At 38.3% G+C, this 19,871-nt stretch overlaps 1 protein-coding gene across 2 annotated transcripts in view; it reads left to right on the plus strand.

Annotated features, from left to right (window-relative positions):
* The window catches only part of TBC1D12 (TBC1 domain family member 12), a 62,055-nt gene that overhangs the window by 24,242 nt on the left and 17,942 nt on the right, over nt 1–19,871 (plus strand). Inside the window, exons 3-7 of one of the 2 annotated variants that reach the window (XM_060768735.2) lie at nt 3,831–3,887; nt 12,050–12,165; nt 13,870–13,952; nt 17,227–17,344; nt 19,032–19,138. In XM_060768735.2, coding sequence (XP_060624718.2) covers nt 3,831–3,887; nt 12,050–12,165; nt 13,870–13,952; nt 17,227–17,344; nt 19,032–19,138 — 481 coding nt within the window. The remainder of the gene's footprint in view (nt 1–3,830; nt 3,888–12,049; nt 12,166–13,869; nt 13,953–17,226; nt 17,345–19,031; nt 19,139–19,871) is intronic. The other variant, XM_060768736.2, reaches the window with a different exon arrangement.

Genomic DNA, 19,871 nt, shown 5'->3' on the forward strand with positions numbered 1-19,871 from the left:
CCCGGTGCTTTGAGCCTATTCACTCGGGGCTGCCAGGGCCTGCACCCGAGTGTCAAGTAAGCAACGGTCCTTACTCGGTGCTCGACTGCAGGCCCAGGGGTTTTGGGTTGCATTGCAAGACCACTGGTAGCAAACACGATGGGTCTTCAGCCCCAGGCAGAGAGCCCTTTGACTCCCCAGATGAAGGTGAGGCAAATCAAAAAAGCGCATTCTGGGAAGGGAAGCTTGGGTGGGAAGACCCCCCCCTCCCAATTTTGGGAAGCTCAGTAGAAATGGATGAGGAGCCCTACCGAAAGCCGAGACATGAAACGAATCAAGGTTTATCCCGAATACACACAACTAGTAATTGCTGAGTGAGGAAGAGAAGTTCTATCTCTGTAAAAGCAAGAAAGGACATACACAGGCATGCCTTTGATGTTCACTTATATATGTAATTAGCATAATATCTGATTTAGTGTATTCGTACTCTCCCTTTTTGATGTTGACTGGACCTATCGTCTGGTGAATTCTGAGTATCCCCTCAAAAAAAACCCTAATCTTTCAACCTTTGAAATATAATTACCACAGTTGCCAGTAGTGAGGGATTACCTTCTAATCGTCATGATGAATTCTTTCCCACCCTTCTCCACTAAAATGTCCCACCCTTCTCCACTATTTTTTTAATTAATTTCAGCTAAATCACTTTATATATATCCTGACCTTTGCACTGAGAGTCAGACACAAGGCAGTTTTGCCCCAATTGGAATGTGAAATTAGACAGTTGTTCAGGTTCAACCTAATAAGCACTGCTAATAGTAGTCAACTTCCTTTTGGAAGAGAAGCAGAGCAGTGATGGCAACCATAGCAACATAGCAAAATTCCTAGGTTGAAAAAAAATCTAAATGAAATCACAATGGATAGGATTACAATAGCACAATTAGGGGAAATGATGTTACTTTAAACATTTTATTTTGTTTTGCTCTAGAAATGCAGGTGGATGAGGGTATTCATCAGCACATACATCTGACACGTTCTCTTTATGTGGAAGTTAGTTGCAATTCTTAAAGTCAGCAATTTAACTTCTTCTTTTAAAAAAAAACTGTTCAATTTTTCCCCACTGTCATCTCTTCTTTATTTTATTTTCCATAGTGGGGCATACATCTCTACACATGCATACAATTTGAGGATCTTTGGCAATCACTAGATAATTGTATAAGTTGCTCAATATTGAGAACCAGTTTAATTGCAGCTAAATGGCATTAGTCATGGGAATATGGGGCAAGATAATTAGATGAGGATATCCAAGGAGGCTTTGTGGTTGAGGTCTTTGTCTAGTATCTCTCACTAAACCAGCAAAGACAAATGGAAAGCAAAAAAAAAAAAAAAAAACATTCTTGGGCTCTGCTGTGTCTTTTCCTAGAACAGGCATTCTCAAACCTTTTCAGCTATGGAGCCCTTTTTGAAGCAATAGTTTCTTGTGGAACCCCAAGAAATGTTTATATAATATATATTATAGTATGTGTAATATGAGTCTCCTTCAGGAGATATAAAATGGGGTATAAATAAACATAATAATATATAATGTATATATATCAGGCATGAGCCGGGCCACTCACAGATCAATGGTTTGTATAAACTAATTAACACAGTGCAAAGAAAGAAAGAAAGAAAGAAAGAAAGAAAGAAAGAATAATACAATATTTAAAACAAAAAACAATTTGGGTTGTTGTAGGTTTTTTGAAACTTAACAGTATTTCAGTGGAAGACCCCAGGGGCTATCCAGCACCCCCAACAGATGGCCATCTGTACTAGTAATAGTCATCGTCATTGTCGTCATCATCATCATAGCAGCAACTCCAGAGGGCATCCAGTTCAACCCCCTTCTGGCATGCAGGAAAAACACAATCAAAGCACCCCCTGAGTCGTGGAAGGGAAAAAGGCTTTTGATGGCAACCGGGGGGGGGGGGGGGCTTTTGGTAGCAAGGGGACCGAGGGGAAAAGACTTTAGGCAGCAGAGGGGAAGCCTTTGGGGGCAAGGGGAAAAGGCTTTTGGTGACAAGGGAAGGAGAAGGCTTTTGGTAGCAAGGCGAGGGAAAAAAGTTTTGGCAGTAAGGGGGGGGGGAGAAAGGCTTTTGTGGCAAGGAAGTGGGGGGAGGGGGAGGAGCAAGAAAGAGGAGGGAAAGCTGGGAGGGAGGGAGGAGGAGGAGGGATGCTGCGATGGAGTAAAGAAGAATAGAGAATGAGATAGAAGGAAATAAGGTGGTTCTAGGCCTGGATGGTGGCCACAGATGGACAATACTTTATGCAAAGACAAGTGAGCAGGCAGGTAGAGTGGGGGTGCATGCACAATGGTCAGGCTGGACTAGCGCGGTGGGGGGGGGGAGTACAGACCCCCTCCGTAGGCTTTCCAGAGCCCCAAGGACTCAATGGAGGACACTTTGAGAACTGCTGTGCTCAGGTTGATGCTGTGATATTGACTGCCTGTATTGCAGGGAGCCTTAAAGCTGCTAATTTGCAGGCCTGCTGTCTGGTCTATTGAAATGAGCACACTAAGACCTATCAGATGTTGAATTATAGCTTCCAGTAGTCCTGCCCTCTATAGCCTATGGTGAGAAATTTTAGGAATTGCAGTCTAATAACAACTGGAGGCCACACTTCTTGCTTCTTGTTTTCATCAGTATTCTTTTTGTGTCCCTTCACCTGATATGCAAGTCTTGGATTTAATTATTTAAAGTGCTTCCTCAATACTATTTCCAGGATTTCAAGGGTTGTTTCAAGGCAAGGTTTGTGTGTGTGTTCTGTATTTGTGATAAATTCTATATGCTGCTTGGTTTTGACACTAATACATCATTACTGCAATGCTAATTACTTAAGAAAAAAGCCCTGTAAATTAAACTTGAATTCAAAGAAATTTCTCCTCTGTTAATTTAGTTTCCTAGTTGCTTGTAATGAAGCCTTCATGAATTATGTGAACTGTGTGTAGAGTAAAAAAATTCCATGGAATTACCCACTAAGTAGATTTCAGTGCAGAAATTCAACTGTAAATTTAGTGAAATTCCAGCAGTTCTTTAATAGAGGATGTTTTAGCTGTGAAACCTGACACTGTTATCTTTTTCTGCAGTTGATCTCTACTTGAATGAGAGACTGTGTGTATGTGCATGTGTATATAGAGGGACAGAGAGATAATTACTTGTGAATGGAAGATTACTCTCAATAGAATCCTTAAGGGACAGCTTTTCATAGATGATTACAAGTATAAGTCTTTTGCAAGTTTTAAATTCCATTACTACCGGTAATCACATGTTGGTTACTAGTTTAGATTATAGTGACCACCAGGTTTTTGTCAAAGAACGCAAAAAATAGGGTTATTGATGAATGAGTAGCAGACACTATGAACAAAATAAGAGTAATGCAGTGGTCTAGAAAATTTCCACATATGAAAACCCTGATAAAAATGTAGATTATCCTTTGCATATGATTTATCCTTTGCAGTGAAGTTTATGCACACATCTTTTCTAGGCACACACACTCTCTGGCATAAACTCCTGATATACTGTGACTTCTCTGAACATCCAGAAGGTTGGAAATAGAATTCAGCTGTTATATTCCATTTGTTTCATTTATTTTCTAACAATAGCTTTGGAATTTGGGCTTCTGTCTTGACATAATTTGCCTTTATGGTAGTGATGGGGAATTGCAGGATATCTAATGCCTCAGTCTTAACTCAGGTCTGATGTGCCAGTGTTATATCCAAACTATTAAACAGACTCTTAAGATTTGCATGAAAATTGCTTTGTATTAATGTCTATCAAATGTATGCTCTAAGGATTTACTTTTGTTTTTCTCATTAGGATGAAAGTTCTGGCAGTGTTGCATCAGTATCTACACCCAATCTATTAAGCACAGGGGTATGCAATTTAATATTTTTCTATCACATTCTATGCCATGCATGGGATATTTTTAGCAATCGTTGAAATAGAAGGCACATCATATAATGGTAGCATGAGGTAATAGTACTAACTCATAAACCATTGATGCCATTACTAAAAGGCAGATTTTACTCATTTCCCTTGTTCAGTTTATAATATTGCTGTTTTCTTCATTTTGAATTTAGTCAGATTTTCTGTTGTACTTAAGATATACTTAGTCCTGCTAAACTTTCTCCTTTAACATTCTGATCTCCAAGCCTTTTAAACATCCTGATAAACTTACAGCTTATACATTTTTCATTGGGTTCACTGTCTCTGGCTGCTCTGTGAAGTCTGATAATTTTAATGCAATTTTACCAGATGTTATAAATGAAGTTGTGAAAGAAAACCAGCTTGAAATTCAGTTGGCCATCAGAAATACTAATCTAAGGAAAACTACTGAAAACCAAGGGCAGGTGCTTTCTTGACCAGATGGAACTGTGAAAACATTTTTTTCTTCTTCATAAAACATTTCCCTTTTATGCCAATTGCTGTCTCATTCTGCCATGGAAAATGGCATATTATCTTGGAAATGCAGTGTGCAATGACTTGCTGGCAAAATTAAAGTGTGTGTGTGTGTGTGTGTATGGATTAATTACCCGTGAACTACAAATTATGTAGTCTATAGTTATTCAGAAATGATGTTAAGTGCTTTGCATACCTATAAACAGGTGCTTCTAGGTATATTTCCAAAACGGTCTAACAAATCTCAGCACATCTTAGCTGAAGCGTCATTTAGTTAATATTGCCTCCTAGAAACATTTACGTAATTCTCCAAATTGTATTTATTCTTTTGTTGACAGCAGCTTTATAGAGAGCAATGTCAGATGAGAATAAGACTTTTATTTTATATTACTCTCTTCAAAATGTGGGGACATCTGCCCTGCTAGTAGCAGAATTGGGAATCTTCTAGGTTAATAGTGAAGAATATTGGCAGATGCAGGCAAGTACAAGTTTCTGCAGTTACTTCATTTACCTTTTAAATCCCTATTCCAGCTATGTTTAACTTGTATTTCCACCATGCAAATATTAGTGTTGTCTTTGATATTTTGCCCTGCTTAAAGCCTTATTCAAGCGTTGAACAAAAGCTAATATAAACAGATACTCATGTCAGCATAAATGGAAAAAAAATCAAGCTCCGCAATGTAGGACAGAGGGCCAGGGTGAGATAACAGTTGCAATTCTGTAAGATACTAACATTTGAGTCTCTTAGAACTTAGTTATTGGGGCATTGAAATCATACTGTTTATTTAGAGAAAATTGAATATGGTAATGGGTTTACTTCTGCAACTGTCTTTTAAATTCCAATTTATTGAGATAAATATGTTACCTTATCAAACTACAATTCAAATTATGCTTTTTAAAATAGCTTTGAACCACTTTGTCAGGTATGCCATTTAATATTTATTGGGTCGCCGTTCCTAAAATGTCAGGGATTCCTAATTCTTCCGTTTGGAGTTCTCACTTGTTTATGTCCGTGCAGAATTTCATTTCTGATGTCTTGTCTTAGAAACAATGAATGATTTTGCTATATTTGATAGAGGACACAATGAACACCAGACCTGTACTCCAATTACTTTGTGTCAGGGAAGAATGAGACACTGAGGACCCTGTAATGATGGATGCAGCACTGATTGTCCTAACTGTATATTGGTTGCACTGATGACATGCCATTGCTTTTTCTTCTTTCTGTGGATTTTTTTTTAAAAAATCTTAAAATATCTCCTTAGGGGTGGTAACATATTTAGTAGATAAGTAAAATTATTGACTAAGCCAGACAGAGGTGGAAAATTGATCTGATTGACAGGGCATCTCCTAGTGCAGTGGTTCTCAACCTGAGGTCCCCAGATGTTTTTGGCCTTCAACTCCCAGAAATCCTAACAGCTGGTAAACTGGCTGGGATTTCTGGGAGTTGTAGGCCAAAAACATCTGGGGATACCAGGTTGAGAACCACTGTCCTAGTGCATTTGCCAAGAGCCTAAACATGTTTAGCAAAAATTACAATGGAAACTAAGACAGCCTCTTGTTGCATGCTTACAGTTGAATACACACACAGACTGGATCTACACTGCCATATAATCCAGTTTCTGAATCCATATGTCCTGCATTGAATTGGATTATATGAATCTATAGTGCCACATAATCCAGTTTAAAGCAGATAATTTGGATTCAGAAACTGGATTATGTGGCAGTGTAGATGGGGCCACAAAATGGGAGGAAAAACTATTGGAGGAGGAAGAGGAGTATGTAGAACAGTCAAATATTACAGTTATAGCAAATTTTTAAAAATCCCAACCCAACTAGATCTGGTAGGAGTCGGGGAGATCTAGGATGCTGCTACATGTTGAGGATGATGGAGAATGTTATTCAACATATCTGGTGGAGTCAATGATGAAAAGGGCTTCCCCAAGGAGTGCTAAAGGTATAGATAATTATGTTTTGCCATCCTCACCATGAGATACAGTTACTTTCAGTTGCCTGTTATTTCTCTCACATATAACAGAAATGGACAGTTGGGGCACTCTGGGTGTTCTTAACTAACTCTCAGTGTCTCTTGTAACTAGGTGTGCTGGCACCGGCTGATAGGAGTTGCAGTCCACCAATATCTGGTTGCCTGCATTCTCAATGGCATGTTAAATAAGCTTTGGCAGCTGGATATCTAGTCTAGAAAGCCAGTATTTCATACTGCCTGGAAGTATGTGTGCTTGTTCATTTCCTTTTTGTTTGCATGTACAGTATGGTCCCATATCCACGGAAGATATGTTCCTGGATTTTTCCTGGATGAGCCAGAAATGAGACTTCTGGCTCAAGAATACCATAGAATCATACCAAAGGACCTAGAAAATGCCCAGAGTGGACATATTTTGTCAGGCAAGGATAAATGAAATAATGGATATTGCTCCCACAAATATGGGGGTTGTACTACACATTATGATCCCCCCCCACCCCCAAGTTCAATATCCACAATTTCACTACCATGTTCCAAAAATATACCTCCCTGGAAGTGTTTGTGGGCCTCTCTAGGTCCTCCAGTATCATTCACTGGTATATTTCTGGCTTAAGTACAATCAGATGATAAGAGTTTGTTGTATGTCTTATTCTTTTTGCTTTGTTGTAACTGTTGGCCTTGGCCTTGTGTTAGCTACCCCAAGTCCTCTTGGAGAGATGGAGGCAGGGTATAAATAAAGGTTTGTTGTTGTTGTTATCCATGGTTTTACGTTTACATGAAACGTCTTAGAACATACCCTCCATAGATACAGGTAATGTACGGTATTATCTAGCTTCTTAAAATGAAGCCACATTCGCACCAAAGCTCCTAAACATTATTCATTGTTTTCTTGCATCATAGAGAAATCATGAGATAATGATGTTAGTTGAAAGCTTTACGTTGTACAAAATAGATGCTTTTGCTCAGTTGTAAAGCATTCAAATGAGCTGTCTTTCGGTTTGTCACATGTGCCACAGAATAAACAAGACATTTGTTGTTCACTTTCCTATTCCTCTCCTTCCCTTTATGCATACTAATACTGACAAAATCCCACTCCTGTTTGATTTTATGTCTTGATGACAGTGGCAATTATTGAAAATGAGATACCTTCTCAAATAGCTTTGAAGTGCATACTTAACATTGCTTCAGGGAAACTGTGTTGTACAGATCCTTGTCCCTATTATGAATTGCAAATAATTTCAAGCAGGATAAGCACATGAAATTCACGCAAAGGGCAGGAGGAGTTTAGTTATAAAACTTTCTTTTCTTAACAGTATGAATATACATAGTCATGACTACAGCTGACAAACCTGCCAAGGATCTACCATTATCTGTTCAGTGGCTCATTTGTTTTTCATTTTTCTCACATCCTGCTTCTCAATTTGAATAAAAAAGTGCTGAATGTTTGTAATGTTCTCTGAGTAGACAGTTTTCATATTCTGCTAGTTTGATCTTTTGAAAATGTCTTGGTATCTATCTGTTGGGGATAATTGTTATACAAAGTTCTTTATTTTGCAGTATATTATTGATGAAGTACTGGAATTTCTAACATAGACTTGATATATAAGCATTTGTTAGACAATCTTCTGTGGAGTTAAGTTCAACATTAATTCAAGCCAGTTATAAAAATTCCGCTGAGCGCCATAATTTATGGCTTTTGACCTCAGTTTTAAAAACTGTCTTACTTCTAAGAGGGGAAAAGGAGGAAAGACCTGTTCCAGCGACTCTGCCAGGCCCCCATCATTTTGTGTTTAACCTAAGCCAGACAGCTGTTTGCCATCTGGGGCCCCTTCTACATTGCCAGATAATCCAGGTTATCTATGCAGAAAATCCACATTATCTGATTTGAACTGGATTATCTTAGTTTACACTGCTGTATAATCCAGTTCAAAGCAGATAATGTGGTGTGTAGAAGGGGCCTGACTGAACTAAGCACTGCTTCTGCTGCCTCCTCAACAGGCCCATAGACTTAATAAAATAATCTCTGCAGACAAGATGGCTTCTGGGGTTTCTTTGCACTTCCTTTTCATTCTACAGGAAAAATTGCAGTGCAAATAATAGTAATAATAATAATTTATTTATTTATTTATACCCCACTCCATCTCCCACAGGGGGACTCGGTGCAGCTTACATGAGGCCACGCCCAACAGTACAGTATACACATTATCATACAAAAACATAACAATACCAGGAAACAAAATACATAAAATGCAAAAATCAATATAATAAGCGAACAACAGTATAAAATAATTCAAAGCCACGTTAAAAAAAAAAAAGGTTATTGAACATGCAGAGGAAAATTTTTAAAATATTCAAAGAAAATTGTTTTTTCCTCAAATTGAAGCTTCAAAAAATGGAGTGTGCTTTACATTCATTAGTGTCTTCAATTAGACTTACAATACATGCAATAGATTATTTACTTAGTGCAGTTGTTAGTCTTTCTTGTTTGCCAAAAAATCTAAACAACACAAACGCAATAGATATGCTGGAATAAAGTTTCTCCTAGCTACTTTTTGTCTGTGAAAAGGGAAAAAGTTGCATGGTAGGTGGCCAAAACTTGAGCCATGGTTTCCACATCTCAGGGGATGACTGAAAATGTTAGACGATTACTGTATTGTATGCCTATTTCTCTGAGTTCTGCAACCAAATGTGATCCTGAGGGATTAAACTGTCCCATCCGCCTGGACAAGGATTAAATTAAATGTATTGTAGAACTAAATCTCATTCATTCAACCAAGACACTAGCCCCCGGTGGCACAGTGGGTTAAACCCCTGTGTCGGCAGGACTGAAGACCGACAGGTCGCAGGTTCGAAACCAGGGAGAGGCAGATGAGCTCCCTCTAATAGCTCCAGCTCCTCATGCGGGGACATGAGAAAAGCCTCCCACAAGGATGATAAAAACATCAAATCATCCGGGCGTCCCCGGGCAATGTCCTTGCAGACGGCCAATTCTCTCACACCAGAAGTGACTTGCAGTTTCTCAAGTAGCTCCTGACACACACAAAAATAAACAAATAAAAAAAAAAACCCAAGACACTAACTTCCAAGTAATTGAGGTGAGGATATTCTCTATAGATGTAATGTGCAAATTGTATTTCTGGACATTTGTTTTAGAATCAAAATGTAAGTGCAATTAAATGGATTTGGGTATCAGTGATATGGACGCGATGGTAATATTAACATTTGAAAGTTGGCTCATAATGTGAGCTTTTTCATTTAACTGTCCCAATAGCCTTCTCTAAAGCAACAGTAATGTTTTGATGGCTCAAAGCCAAATAAATACTGCAGTCTCTGTATTACTGCCACTGCAAAAGGGAAGGAGCCTCTATTTGTTTTAGGTGGTCACATTATAACTAATGAATTTGAAGCCACAATAGCAGTTCATGAATGGATGCATTAAATCAGTCCTCAAACTTTATAAATAGAGAAGTGGTTCATAGTCACCCAGACTGTTTTGGGGGGGGGGGGGGGGCTGTAGTTTGAAAAAACTACACTGCACATATCTTATTTCTAGTGCAAAATATGAAAGAATAGTACAATATTCATTATGGAGAACAATTTTAACCAACATAAACTTACCAGCATTTTAATGGAAAGTATGGGCCTGGTTTTGGCTGATGAGATTGTTGTTTTGTGCCTACGTGTGTTTTCAGACTTAGGGTGACCATAAGTCTAAAGTGTAGGGCAGGGGATGGGTAAATGACCTAGCAGGGTTGTATCAGGACCCCAGGCCATAGTTTGGAGATCCCTTCATTAAACGAAATATCCCTTTCCCCCAAGACTAGCATGCAGCATGCTTTGTTGTTGCCACCAATCTTCTATGTTTTATTCTGAATCTCTGAACATTTGCACACCATAATTATATCCAAAATAGATATCAGTTTTGCTATAACGCTTTTAAAAAGCTGTACCAGAATTTAATTATTTTGTGAAATATATTTTGGCCAAAAGTATTTCTTCTGAATAAAAAGTTTCGTAATGTTTTGAGTTGTTACAATTTAAAGCTGCAATCTTAAATCAATTTGACTGGCAATAAGCCTAATGGAACTCAGTGGGAGTTACTTCTTCACAGACTGCAAATTTCTGAAAGTAAGACGCTTTAGAAAAGAAAAAAAAACAAGGCTTCATGAGAAAATTAGTGTTCTTCTGGGTGTAATTGAGTCTGTAGTAGGAACAAATCCAGTCATTTTGTAAAAAGCTTTTCAGTTGCAAGCTAACTAGGTTCTTCACACTTCAAATACCGTAAATGTCTGCAAAATCTAGTGGGGCATTTGAAGTGTCTTCATTGGGGAACTGTATTTGGTAGACAGTAAAGCACCCTGATCTCCTTACTCTAGAGATTGGCCAGATATCTAGTACAGAGGTTAATGCAAAACCACTGGAATGCAGTTCTTTGAGACAAAGCTTTCAAAGTATGTTTTTAAGTTACAGTGAATATTTCACCTCATTTTAATATTTTAAGCAATGGGATGTGTATGTATACAGATGGGGTAAGACACTGAGCTTATCATTCTTAGTTATATTTAGTGAATCCTTTGGTCATACTCACCTGGAATACTGTGTCCAATTCTGGGCACCACAATTTAATAGAGAAATTGAAAAACTGGTGTCCAGAGGAGGGCGACCAAAATGATCAAAGGTCTAGAGACCATGCCTTATGAGGAGCAGCTTAAAGAGCTGGATATGTTTAGTCTGTAGAAGAGAAGGTTGAGAGGAGACATGATTTCCATATTTAAATATTTGAAAGGATGTCATAAGGAAGAGGGAGCACGCTTGTTTTCCACTGCCCTGCAAACTAGGACTCGGAGAAGTGGGTTCAAATGACAGGAAAGGAGATTCCACCCGAACATTAGGAAGAGCTTCTAACAGTGGAACTCATTGCCTCGGAGTGTGGTGGAAGCTCCTTCCTTGGAGGCTTTCTAACAGACTGAGTTTGTGACATTTCTGGCCAATGAGATACTCAAATCAGGAGCTCCATTCATATATAACAGTGAAGAGGCAGCATGTAAACCAGAGCCTAAGCCTGTTACAGTCAGCCTTCCACATTTGTAAATTTAACTTTGGCAGACTTGATTCATACTGTATTTCATTGCGTAATAGTTGCCATCACATAATAGTTGCACCCCCATTTTGGGGGTGGCAAAATTGGATTTCCTTGCATGATAGCCATATCCTTAGTTCACTTGCCCAGGGGAGTGAATGAAGGGTGCAACTCCCCTACATGCTTTGTGTACCTAACTCTAGCAAATGAGGAAGGCTGACTACATATGTAACAGCATACCATTGTTAAAACCAAATGAGGCAGATATCCCAGTCAATAGCAGTTTATTTCATTTGTGCTTTTCCTTTGGATTTTCAAAGAGGTCTAACTTGTGTACTGTTACTCTGTGGCTTGTTCTAATCACAACTGCACATGCATGGCACCTACTCACACAATTATCAGAAGCCTATCTCACTCCATATCTTAGAAACTGGCACTGCATGATTGCTGGCAGTAGTTATCTGATGTTGCAGTTGACATTACCTGAGTGACTCACCTTGTAACTAGTTGCCTTGATAGAAGCCTGAACTGTGCTGCAGACATTCTAAACATGAATCACTTAATTTTGTTTAGGAATATGAAGCAAGAACTGGAAAAATGTGTAAACCTGCGCCGCACACAATGAGACGTAGAAACTTTGAATTTGAGCCACTTTCAACAACTGCTCTTATTTTGGAAGATCGACCATCGTAAGTTTTCATGGAATCTTTATATGTAGAATATCAATTTCATGTTAGAGAGTAAGATAATACTTCAAATATATTCTAGGTATTGTGCATACTTAAATGTCTTTCTGAGGTAATGATATAAATTTGGTGCTTATGCCACTGGAGTTGTTGAATATGTTTACAATATATATATTTACAACAATACTCATCGTGCTGCTGGGTATGGGGCACTCAAATCTTTCATGTGTTGTTTTGTATACATCTGCTTTGGGATTGTTGAGTATCACTGTGTTTATTTAGAAAATGAATATGTGCTGGGTAGTGTGTGGGTTAAATGCCTGTGTGGAAGCAACTGAATTTCTTAAACTATATCATTGAACTCTCACATCTGTGGTGTTCATTAATATGTGCTGGCTGAAGACTGCAGTCAGGAAATCAGGAGACGTTTAGTTCTTGGGAGGAGAGCAATGTCCAATCTCAATAAAATAGTGAAGAGTAGAGACATCACACTGGCAACGAAGATACGCATAGTTAAGCAATGGTATTCCCCATAGTCACCTATGGATGTGAAAGCTGGGCCTTAGGGAAGGCTGAGCGAAGGAAGATAGATGCTTTTAAACTGTGGTGTTGGAGGAAAGTTCTGAAAATTTCTGGCCTTGGACCGCCAGAAGATCCAACCAGTCCATACTTCAGGAAATAAAGCCCGACTGCTCATTGGAGGGAAGGATAGTAGAGGCAAAGATGAAGTACTTTGGCCACATCATGAGAAGAATTGAAAGCTTCGAGAAGACAATTATGCTGGCGAAAACGGAAGGAAAAAGGAAAAGGGGCCGACCAAGGGCAAGATGGATGGATGGCATCCTTGAAGTAACTGGATTGACTTTGAAAGAGCTGGGGGTGGTGACAGCTGACAGGGAGCTCTGGCGTGGGCTGGTCCATGAGTCACGAAGAGTCGGAAACAACTGAATAAATGAACAACAACAAAAATGTGCTGGCTTTGAACCGATGGAAAATGAGGTCTCAAAATTACAGCCGCTTGTAGTTAAGTAAAGTAGATTAAGTAAAGCAGGAAGTAGACATACATTTCTTAAAACTAATTTCTGCTATGTTAATTCTGGTAACCAATGTTTGCCAACAGTTTTATAAATACCAGGATCACTAAATATACAAGTTTCTGCTTGTTTAAAGCAAGTGGTAGTTGCCACCAAGGAAGCATCTCTATGACAAATCACAGTGTTGTTGCAGTTTCATGTAGACTGTTGTTACCCTTCTAACTTTAGAGAAATACTTGTTTTAAGATTTCCTGTCTTGAAAATGCCACACAGGTTCCATACAATGCTCAAACTTCAGACAAGGGAAAGCAGACAAGGATGGTTGAACTGATAAAATTTTGTTTGGTGTTCTTTTAAGTTCCTTCATTTATTCACATAGTCCTTCAGATATCCTTGTCTTCAGGGTATATAGAACTTTTCAGGTCAAAACCAGCACCATGAATTGTGCACAGAAGCAAATTGTAAGGATTTGGTATATTCTGGTCAGTGTGCTTTCTATTCCCCATATTTATAATTTGCCTGCATCTTGAAAAGTTCTTCTTTTGCAAAACTGGTTATGGAGTAACCTGTCTGACTCAGAAGTGAACATTGTTGGGAATAAATAGGCTACGCATATTATTTCCCGTTACTTGGGAAATCAGCTACATTTGTATTTATTGCAGTTTCTTTTTAGGAATCTTCCTGCTAAATCTGTAGAAGAGGCTTTACGTCATAGACAAGAATATGATGAAATGGTGGCAGAAGCCAAAAAGAGAGGTATGGCAACCCTTAACAGTCATAATAATATTATGTTTAGGCATATTATTTGGGACATGTCTGAGAACATAACAGTAGAATAGAGATGATCCTGGGCTAAAGGGATTGTTTCACAAATATTAAAGTTGATTTTAAATTCAGCGTTTTCCAGATATTACCTCAATTTTTACATTTTTCTAATGTCATGAACTGAAAAGGAAAATGAGGAAATAGTGTTTGCACTGGTCAAAGAAACTGCAAGAGAAGCGTGCTAGTTTGTATTTCCTAGGAAGAACCACAATTTAGGCGTACACTTTTTTCTGGAACCAGTAAGTATTCTACGTGAAAAAGGCGATCATTTCCTCCTAACCTTTTAGCAGCTTTTCTCGGGGCAGCCAAATACTTCAGTGGATTCTTTCGCCAACTGAACAGTAGTAACCTCCTTACATCAAGATTATGTGAGAGTTCATAGACCTAAATTTTAGATCTTATAACGGATTTATTTATTTGCCTGCTCCAAAGCCTGTTAGCAGTTGGTAACAATATTTAGCTGTGAATATTGAATTGCTTAATGTTTTTGAACTCCACTCAGCCTACCTTGTATCATGTGAAGATGTCAAACTCTGTAACCAAACTCTGAGCAGCTTAGTTCAACACAATTTTATTCTCTGCCTGAGTAGTGTTCTTCCTGTAATAAAAAAATTATGAGATGATATACACATTTTTCAGGAATGATCTACTTAGGTTTAGTCATTTCCTCCTCTATTATTCCTTCACAGTTCACGACAAGCAGTGCCAAATGCACTCCACTTAGCATATATTTTGTTGGCATTTTAGATAAACTATTATTTATTTGTTTTAGTAGTCCAGGGTACTGAAATGCTGGTGGGCTGCATTCAGTTCATTGGATGCCCATGATACATAAAAGAGATAATTGTGTACAAAGCCAGTTGCATTTGAAACAACCTTGAAACTTATAGTAATGCAGTTTTCTGTGAAGCAAACATTTCCATAGTTAGATAAGAGATCAGAGAATGTGTTTGACTGCAGCTTGAGTGTTACACCTTGTGCATCTGTGCACTGATGTGTTTGAAAGTATAGACTTTTCCATAATTGTATAATGTTCTGATGGAATAGCACATTGTATGTTTTTAAGCTAGCTCTCTCTCTCTCTCTCTCTCTCTCTCTCTCTCTCTCTCTCTCTATATATATATATATCGTAACAAATAGAAACAGATTTTTGAAATGGAATTAGCTTTTATGGACTGAAGTAAATTTCATCCGCCATATTATTTAGTATTATTCTCAGTTGGCAAGTATATACATACGACTGTAGAGAAGAAATAATAAAGACGATATGAAATGCAAACATAATTCTAGAATCATAGAGTTGGAAGAGACCTCATGGGCCATCCAGTTCAAGAAACAGGAAAATTGCACTCAAAGCATCCCTGACAGATGGCCATCCAGCCTCTGTTTTTATACATGGAAATCATGTTTCCTCGCAGCCTTCTCTTCTGCAGGCTAAACATGCCCAGCTCTTTTAACCACTCCTCATAGTTGTTCTCCAGATTCTTGATCATTTTAGTCGCCCTCCTCTGGACACATTAAAGTTTGTCAACATCTCCCTTCAATTGCGATGCTCAGAATTGGACACAGTATTCCAGGTGTGGTCTGACCAAGGCAGAATAGAGGGTAGCATGACTTCCCTGGATCTAGATACTTGACCCCTATTTATGCAGGACAAAATCCCATTGGATTTTGTAGCTGCTGCATCACATTGTTGGCTCATGTTTAACTTGTTGTCCACAAGATCTTTTTCACATGTACTGCTATCGAGCCAGGCAGCTCCCATTCTGTATCTTTGCATTTCATTTTTTTCTGAGTAAGTGGAGTATCTTGCATTTGTCCCTTTTGAACTTCATTTTGTTAATTTTGCCCAATCATCTCTCTAATCTGTTAAGATAGTTTTGAATTCTGCTCCTGCCTTCTGAAGTATTGGCTATCCCTCTCAATTTGGTGTCATCTGCAAACTTGATGATCATGCCTTCTAACCCTTCATCGAAGTCATTAATAAAGATGTTGAACAGAACCAGGCCCAGGATGGAACCCTGCGGCACTCCACTCGCATACCACTAGTCACTTCTTTATAGTCTTTATTCATTTTTTAATTTTAAAATCTGTGATTCAAAAATTTGGCCTTTACATGTCAGATTTTATTGCCATCTAACCTCATTTAATTCCCTCCCTTGCCCCACTATAAAGACTTGCCAGACTCAGAAATGGACTCTATTTCATGCAAGTTTATGCTGTAATAAATGTGCTAGTTTTTAAAAAGCCTCAAAACATTTTATTTATGTAGTTGGGCCTAGCACAATTATATATCCCGGTGTCATTGATTGAATGTTGGATGATGATGATAATAATAATAATAATAACAATAATAATAATAATTTATTTTAACCCACCCTCTCTCCCCGAAGGGACTAAGGGTGGCTCCAGGAGATTAGGGTCTGAATATCTATGTGGCCTATAGGGTGACTTTAGTCAAGTCACACTCTCTTGGCCTCAGAGAAAGATAAGGGGTTCCCATAGCTCATTTTAGGACTGTCGTAATTATGAAATGACTTGTAGGCATGTAACAACAACTATACCCTCTATTTTGTAACACTCTTTATTGTAAATGAAATCAGTTTTCAGCTTCCTGCTGCAATGAATCATTGATTCTCTTTTACTTACTGAAAATCCTCTATGATTGAATGACACTCATCAGTGTTTTGAAATCTCTTTGACTTCCAGTGGAATTTAATCTAATGTGTTTTGTTGTGGTTCATGCTCTAAGTAGATTCTTATGAAAGCCTTCAACAAAATCCTGTTCAAAGAACATGTTTTCCCGTAACTATGTATATTATACTATTTCTTTTCTTCAAAGTTTCTATAAAGCAATTTCAGGAATTTAGTAAGCATTCTGGGGAAAAATAAACTGAGACTGTGGTGATTTAATTAGTTTTCATTGCTGTAAACAGTCATTATGTCTTTCAAAAGTGGTAGTACAAAGAGATTATAACACTGCAACAAATATATAATTAGCTGGAATAAGGGGTGGTGGGGGTGGTGGATATAGCTGTAGAGGGAGCCGAATATTCTTTTTAAGACTAACCTTCACAGTGTGAGATGTAAATACATTTGCAAGTGACTTGCATTCAATAATCCCTACTCTATAATGATATAACTTTTGCTGCATCAGTGCAAAGTTTTAGAAGTCACATTGCATTTAAACTTCTGATTTTAATAGAAATTAAAGAAGCACACAGAAGAAAGAAAATAATGAAAGAACGCTTCAAACAAGAAGAGAATATTGCTAGTGCAATGGTGATTTGGGTCAATGAAATCCTGCCTAATTGGGAGAGCATGTAAGTATAGAAGACTTAGTAATATAAGCTTAACACAATCTTTTGTTTCCCCCAAAAGTGTTGTGTGTCTCCATTTTGGTGAAGTCTTTGGGATGATTGTGGTCTAGAATTACTCCCCCCACCCCCCAAAGTACTGTGTTGTTTGGAAATACCATGTGGTGGGGCACTATTGTTACTGCTTACCCTATTGGCAACCCTATGCTTGCTGTCCTGAATTCAGGCTCAATAGGAAGCATTTAGTTTTAATCCTATAGGAAAGACGCTAGCTTCCGATGACATGTAGTCAATGTCTGCTGATATTCTGTATTTTTAAAACTGCATAGTCAACTAAAACAGGAATGACAACTAAAATGTTGGTGTTACATAGGCCCATCTAAGCTGGCCCCACAGTTCCTGGCCTATGGTCCTCACGTCAGTCCCTCTTTGGATTTGAGTTGTATACTTCAAGATGACCTTGGTGTAGACAAAATGATTTTACAATTACAATCAGTGATTCGAGTATGCTGGGATTAGGAGCTCAAGCCCTCTGCAAAAATGGAAAAAAAAACCTGTGAATTAAAAAATGCACACAAGAAAACATTTCTCTAGGAATCTCTTGCTTCTCCAGTGCAACTCGGTGGTTGAAGTTGACCATATAGCTGTGCTAAAGGATGTAGACATTCCAAATTAGTGGCTAACCAAATCCACAAAAGTGAAATCCACACATTTGAAGGGTCAGCTATAGTTCCTTTGATGCTAAGCATCAGGAGCTGCTGTGGCACAATGGATTAAACCAGGGGTCCTCAAAATAAAGCCCGGGGACCAGATATGGCCCTCCAAGGTCATTTACCCGGCCCTCGCTCAGGGTCAACCTAAGTCTGAAATGACTTGAAAGCACTCAACAACAACAACAATCCTATCTCATCAGCCAAAAGGAGGCCTGCACTTCCCACTGAAATACTAATAAGTTTATATTTGTTAAAATTGTTCTTCATTTTAATTATTGTATTGTTTTAAGTGTTTTTGCACTACAAATAAGATATGTGCAGTGTGCATAGGAATTCATTCTTTTATTTTATTTTCAAATTATAATCCGGCCCTCCAACAGTTTGACAGACTGTGACCTGGCCCTCTGTTTAAAAAGTTTGATGACCCCTGGGTTAAACCCTTGTGCAGGCTGGAGTGCTGACCTGAAGATCGGCTGCTCGACTCCAGGAGATGGGGTGAGCTCCCATCTGTCCGCTCCAGCTTCCCTTATCGGGACATGAGAGAAACCTCCCACAGGATGGTAAAACATCCAGGCATTGCTCTGTCATATTCCAGTGCTTAGTTCCAAGCATATCATCATAATATTTAATCCAAGTTGTGTCAGACCTTTTCCTTCATTCTGTTCAGTCACCCAGTACACATTACTTCCCCTCCAACTCCCACAACTGAATCCTTTAACTGTCACCTTGAATTCCTTCTTAAAAACTTATTCTACTGTACTCACAGAAGTGCCTCCCATCACAAAGTTTTCTTTGCTGGGATTGGCTGCTTTCAGTCATTCAGAGAGAATTAAATGTAGCTAGAACATGGCCATACAGACCACACAACACCCCAATTCAGACATTGCTTAGCAACTACTTAGTGCTAGATTGGCTAGTTTTCCTCTACAACAATAGCACAGTTGGGTTGACAGAAATACACTTCTTCCCCTTCTTTGTAGGCGTTCCACAAGAAGAGTTCGAGAGCTTTGGTGGCAAGGGTTGCCTCCCAGTGTTCGAGGAAAAGTTTGGAGTCTCGCCGTAGGAAATGAACTGAATATCACTCCTGGTAGGTGTGGAAACATTCAAATTTTATTTGAGAGGAATGGTGTTCTGTGAATATGAAGCAATCTGTGCTGGTTTGTGTGTTGGTTTTCCTGTTAATGAAGCAAGGTTGTTTTGGGTTTCAAAACTGCAATAACAATACTTTCATTTCATTTCATGAGACACGAAGAAGCAATCCTTAATGCACATCTTAAAATAAAGCTATTAAATAATTTGTATCCTGATTTTTTACTGTATTTTATCTGCCTGTCTCTCCTTCCATGAACCCCATGTATATATGAATAAGCAAACCATGCATATGCAGTAGATGTTGCTTTCTGAAAATTTTAATTCAAGTATTCTATTGATCTCTCTTTTTCTCACACTTACACACAGATATATAAAGAGATAGTCTTTAATCATAAAATTAGTCCATTGTATTTTCAGTTCCTCCATTTTCAGTAAAAATCACAATAGGCTGATGAACTAGAAAACCATGTGAATTATAAGAATGTGTTCTATGTATTTTCTATATCATTATGCATATATAGAATTTGCTATGTGCTCAGATAAAATAACAGCACATTTTTGTTGTACTGTCTGCTATCCAAAACCGTTGGGGAATCTGAGCTGTTAGGTTAAAAAATAACCCTCACTTAGGGTAGTTCCATCAAAATATAGCCTTGTAATCTTTAAGATGGTATAGGATTGCAGATTCAGAACTTTAGGTTCAAAAAATATTAAAGTAAAAAAATACA

Source organism: Anolis sagrei, chromosome 3, assembly GCF_037176765.1.
Source record: "Anolis sagrei isolate rAnoSag1 chromosome 3, rAnoSag1.mat, whole genome shotgun sequence".
NCBI lineage: Eukaryota > Metazoa > Chordata > Lepidosauria > Squamata > Dactyloidae > Anolis > Anolis sagrei.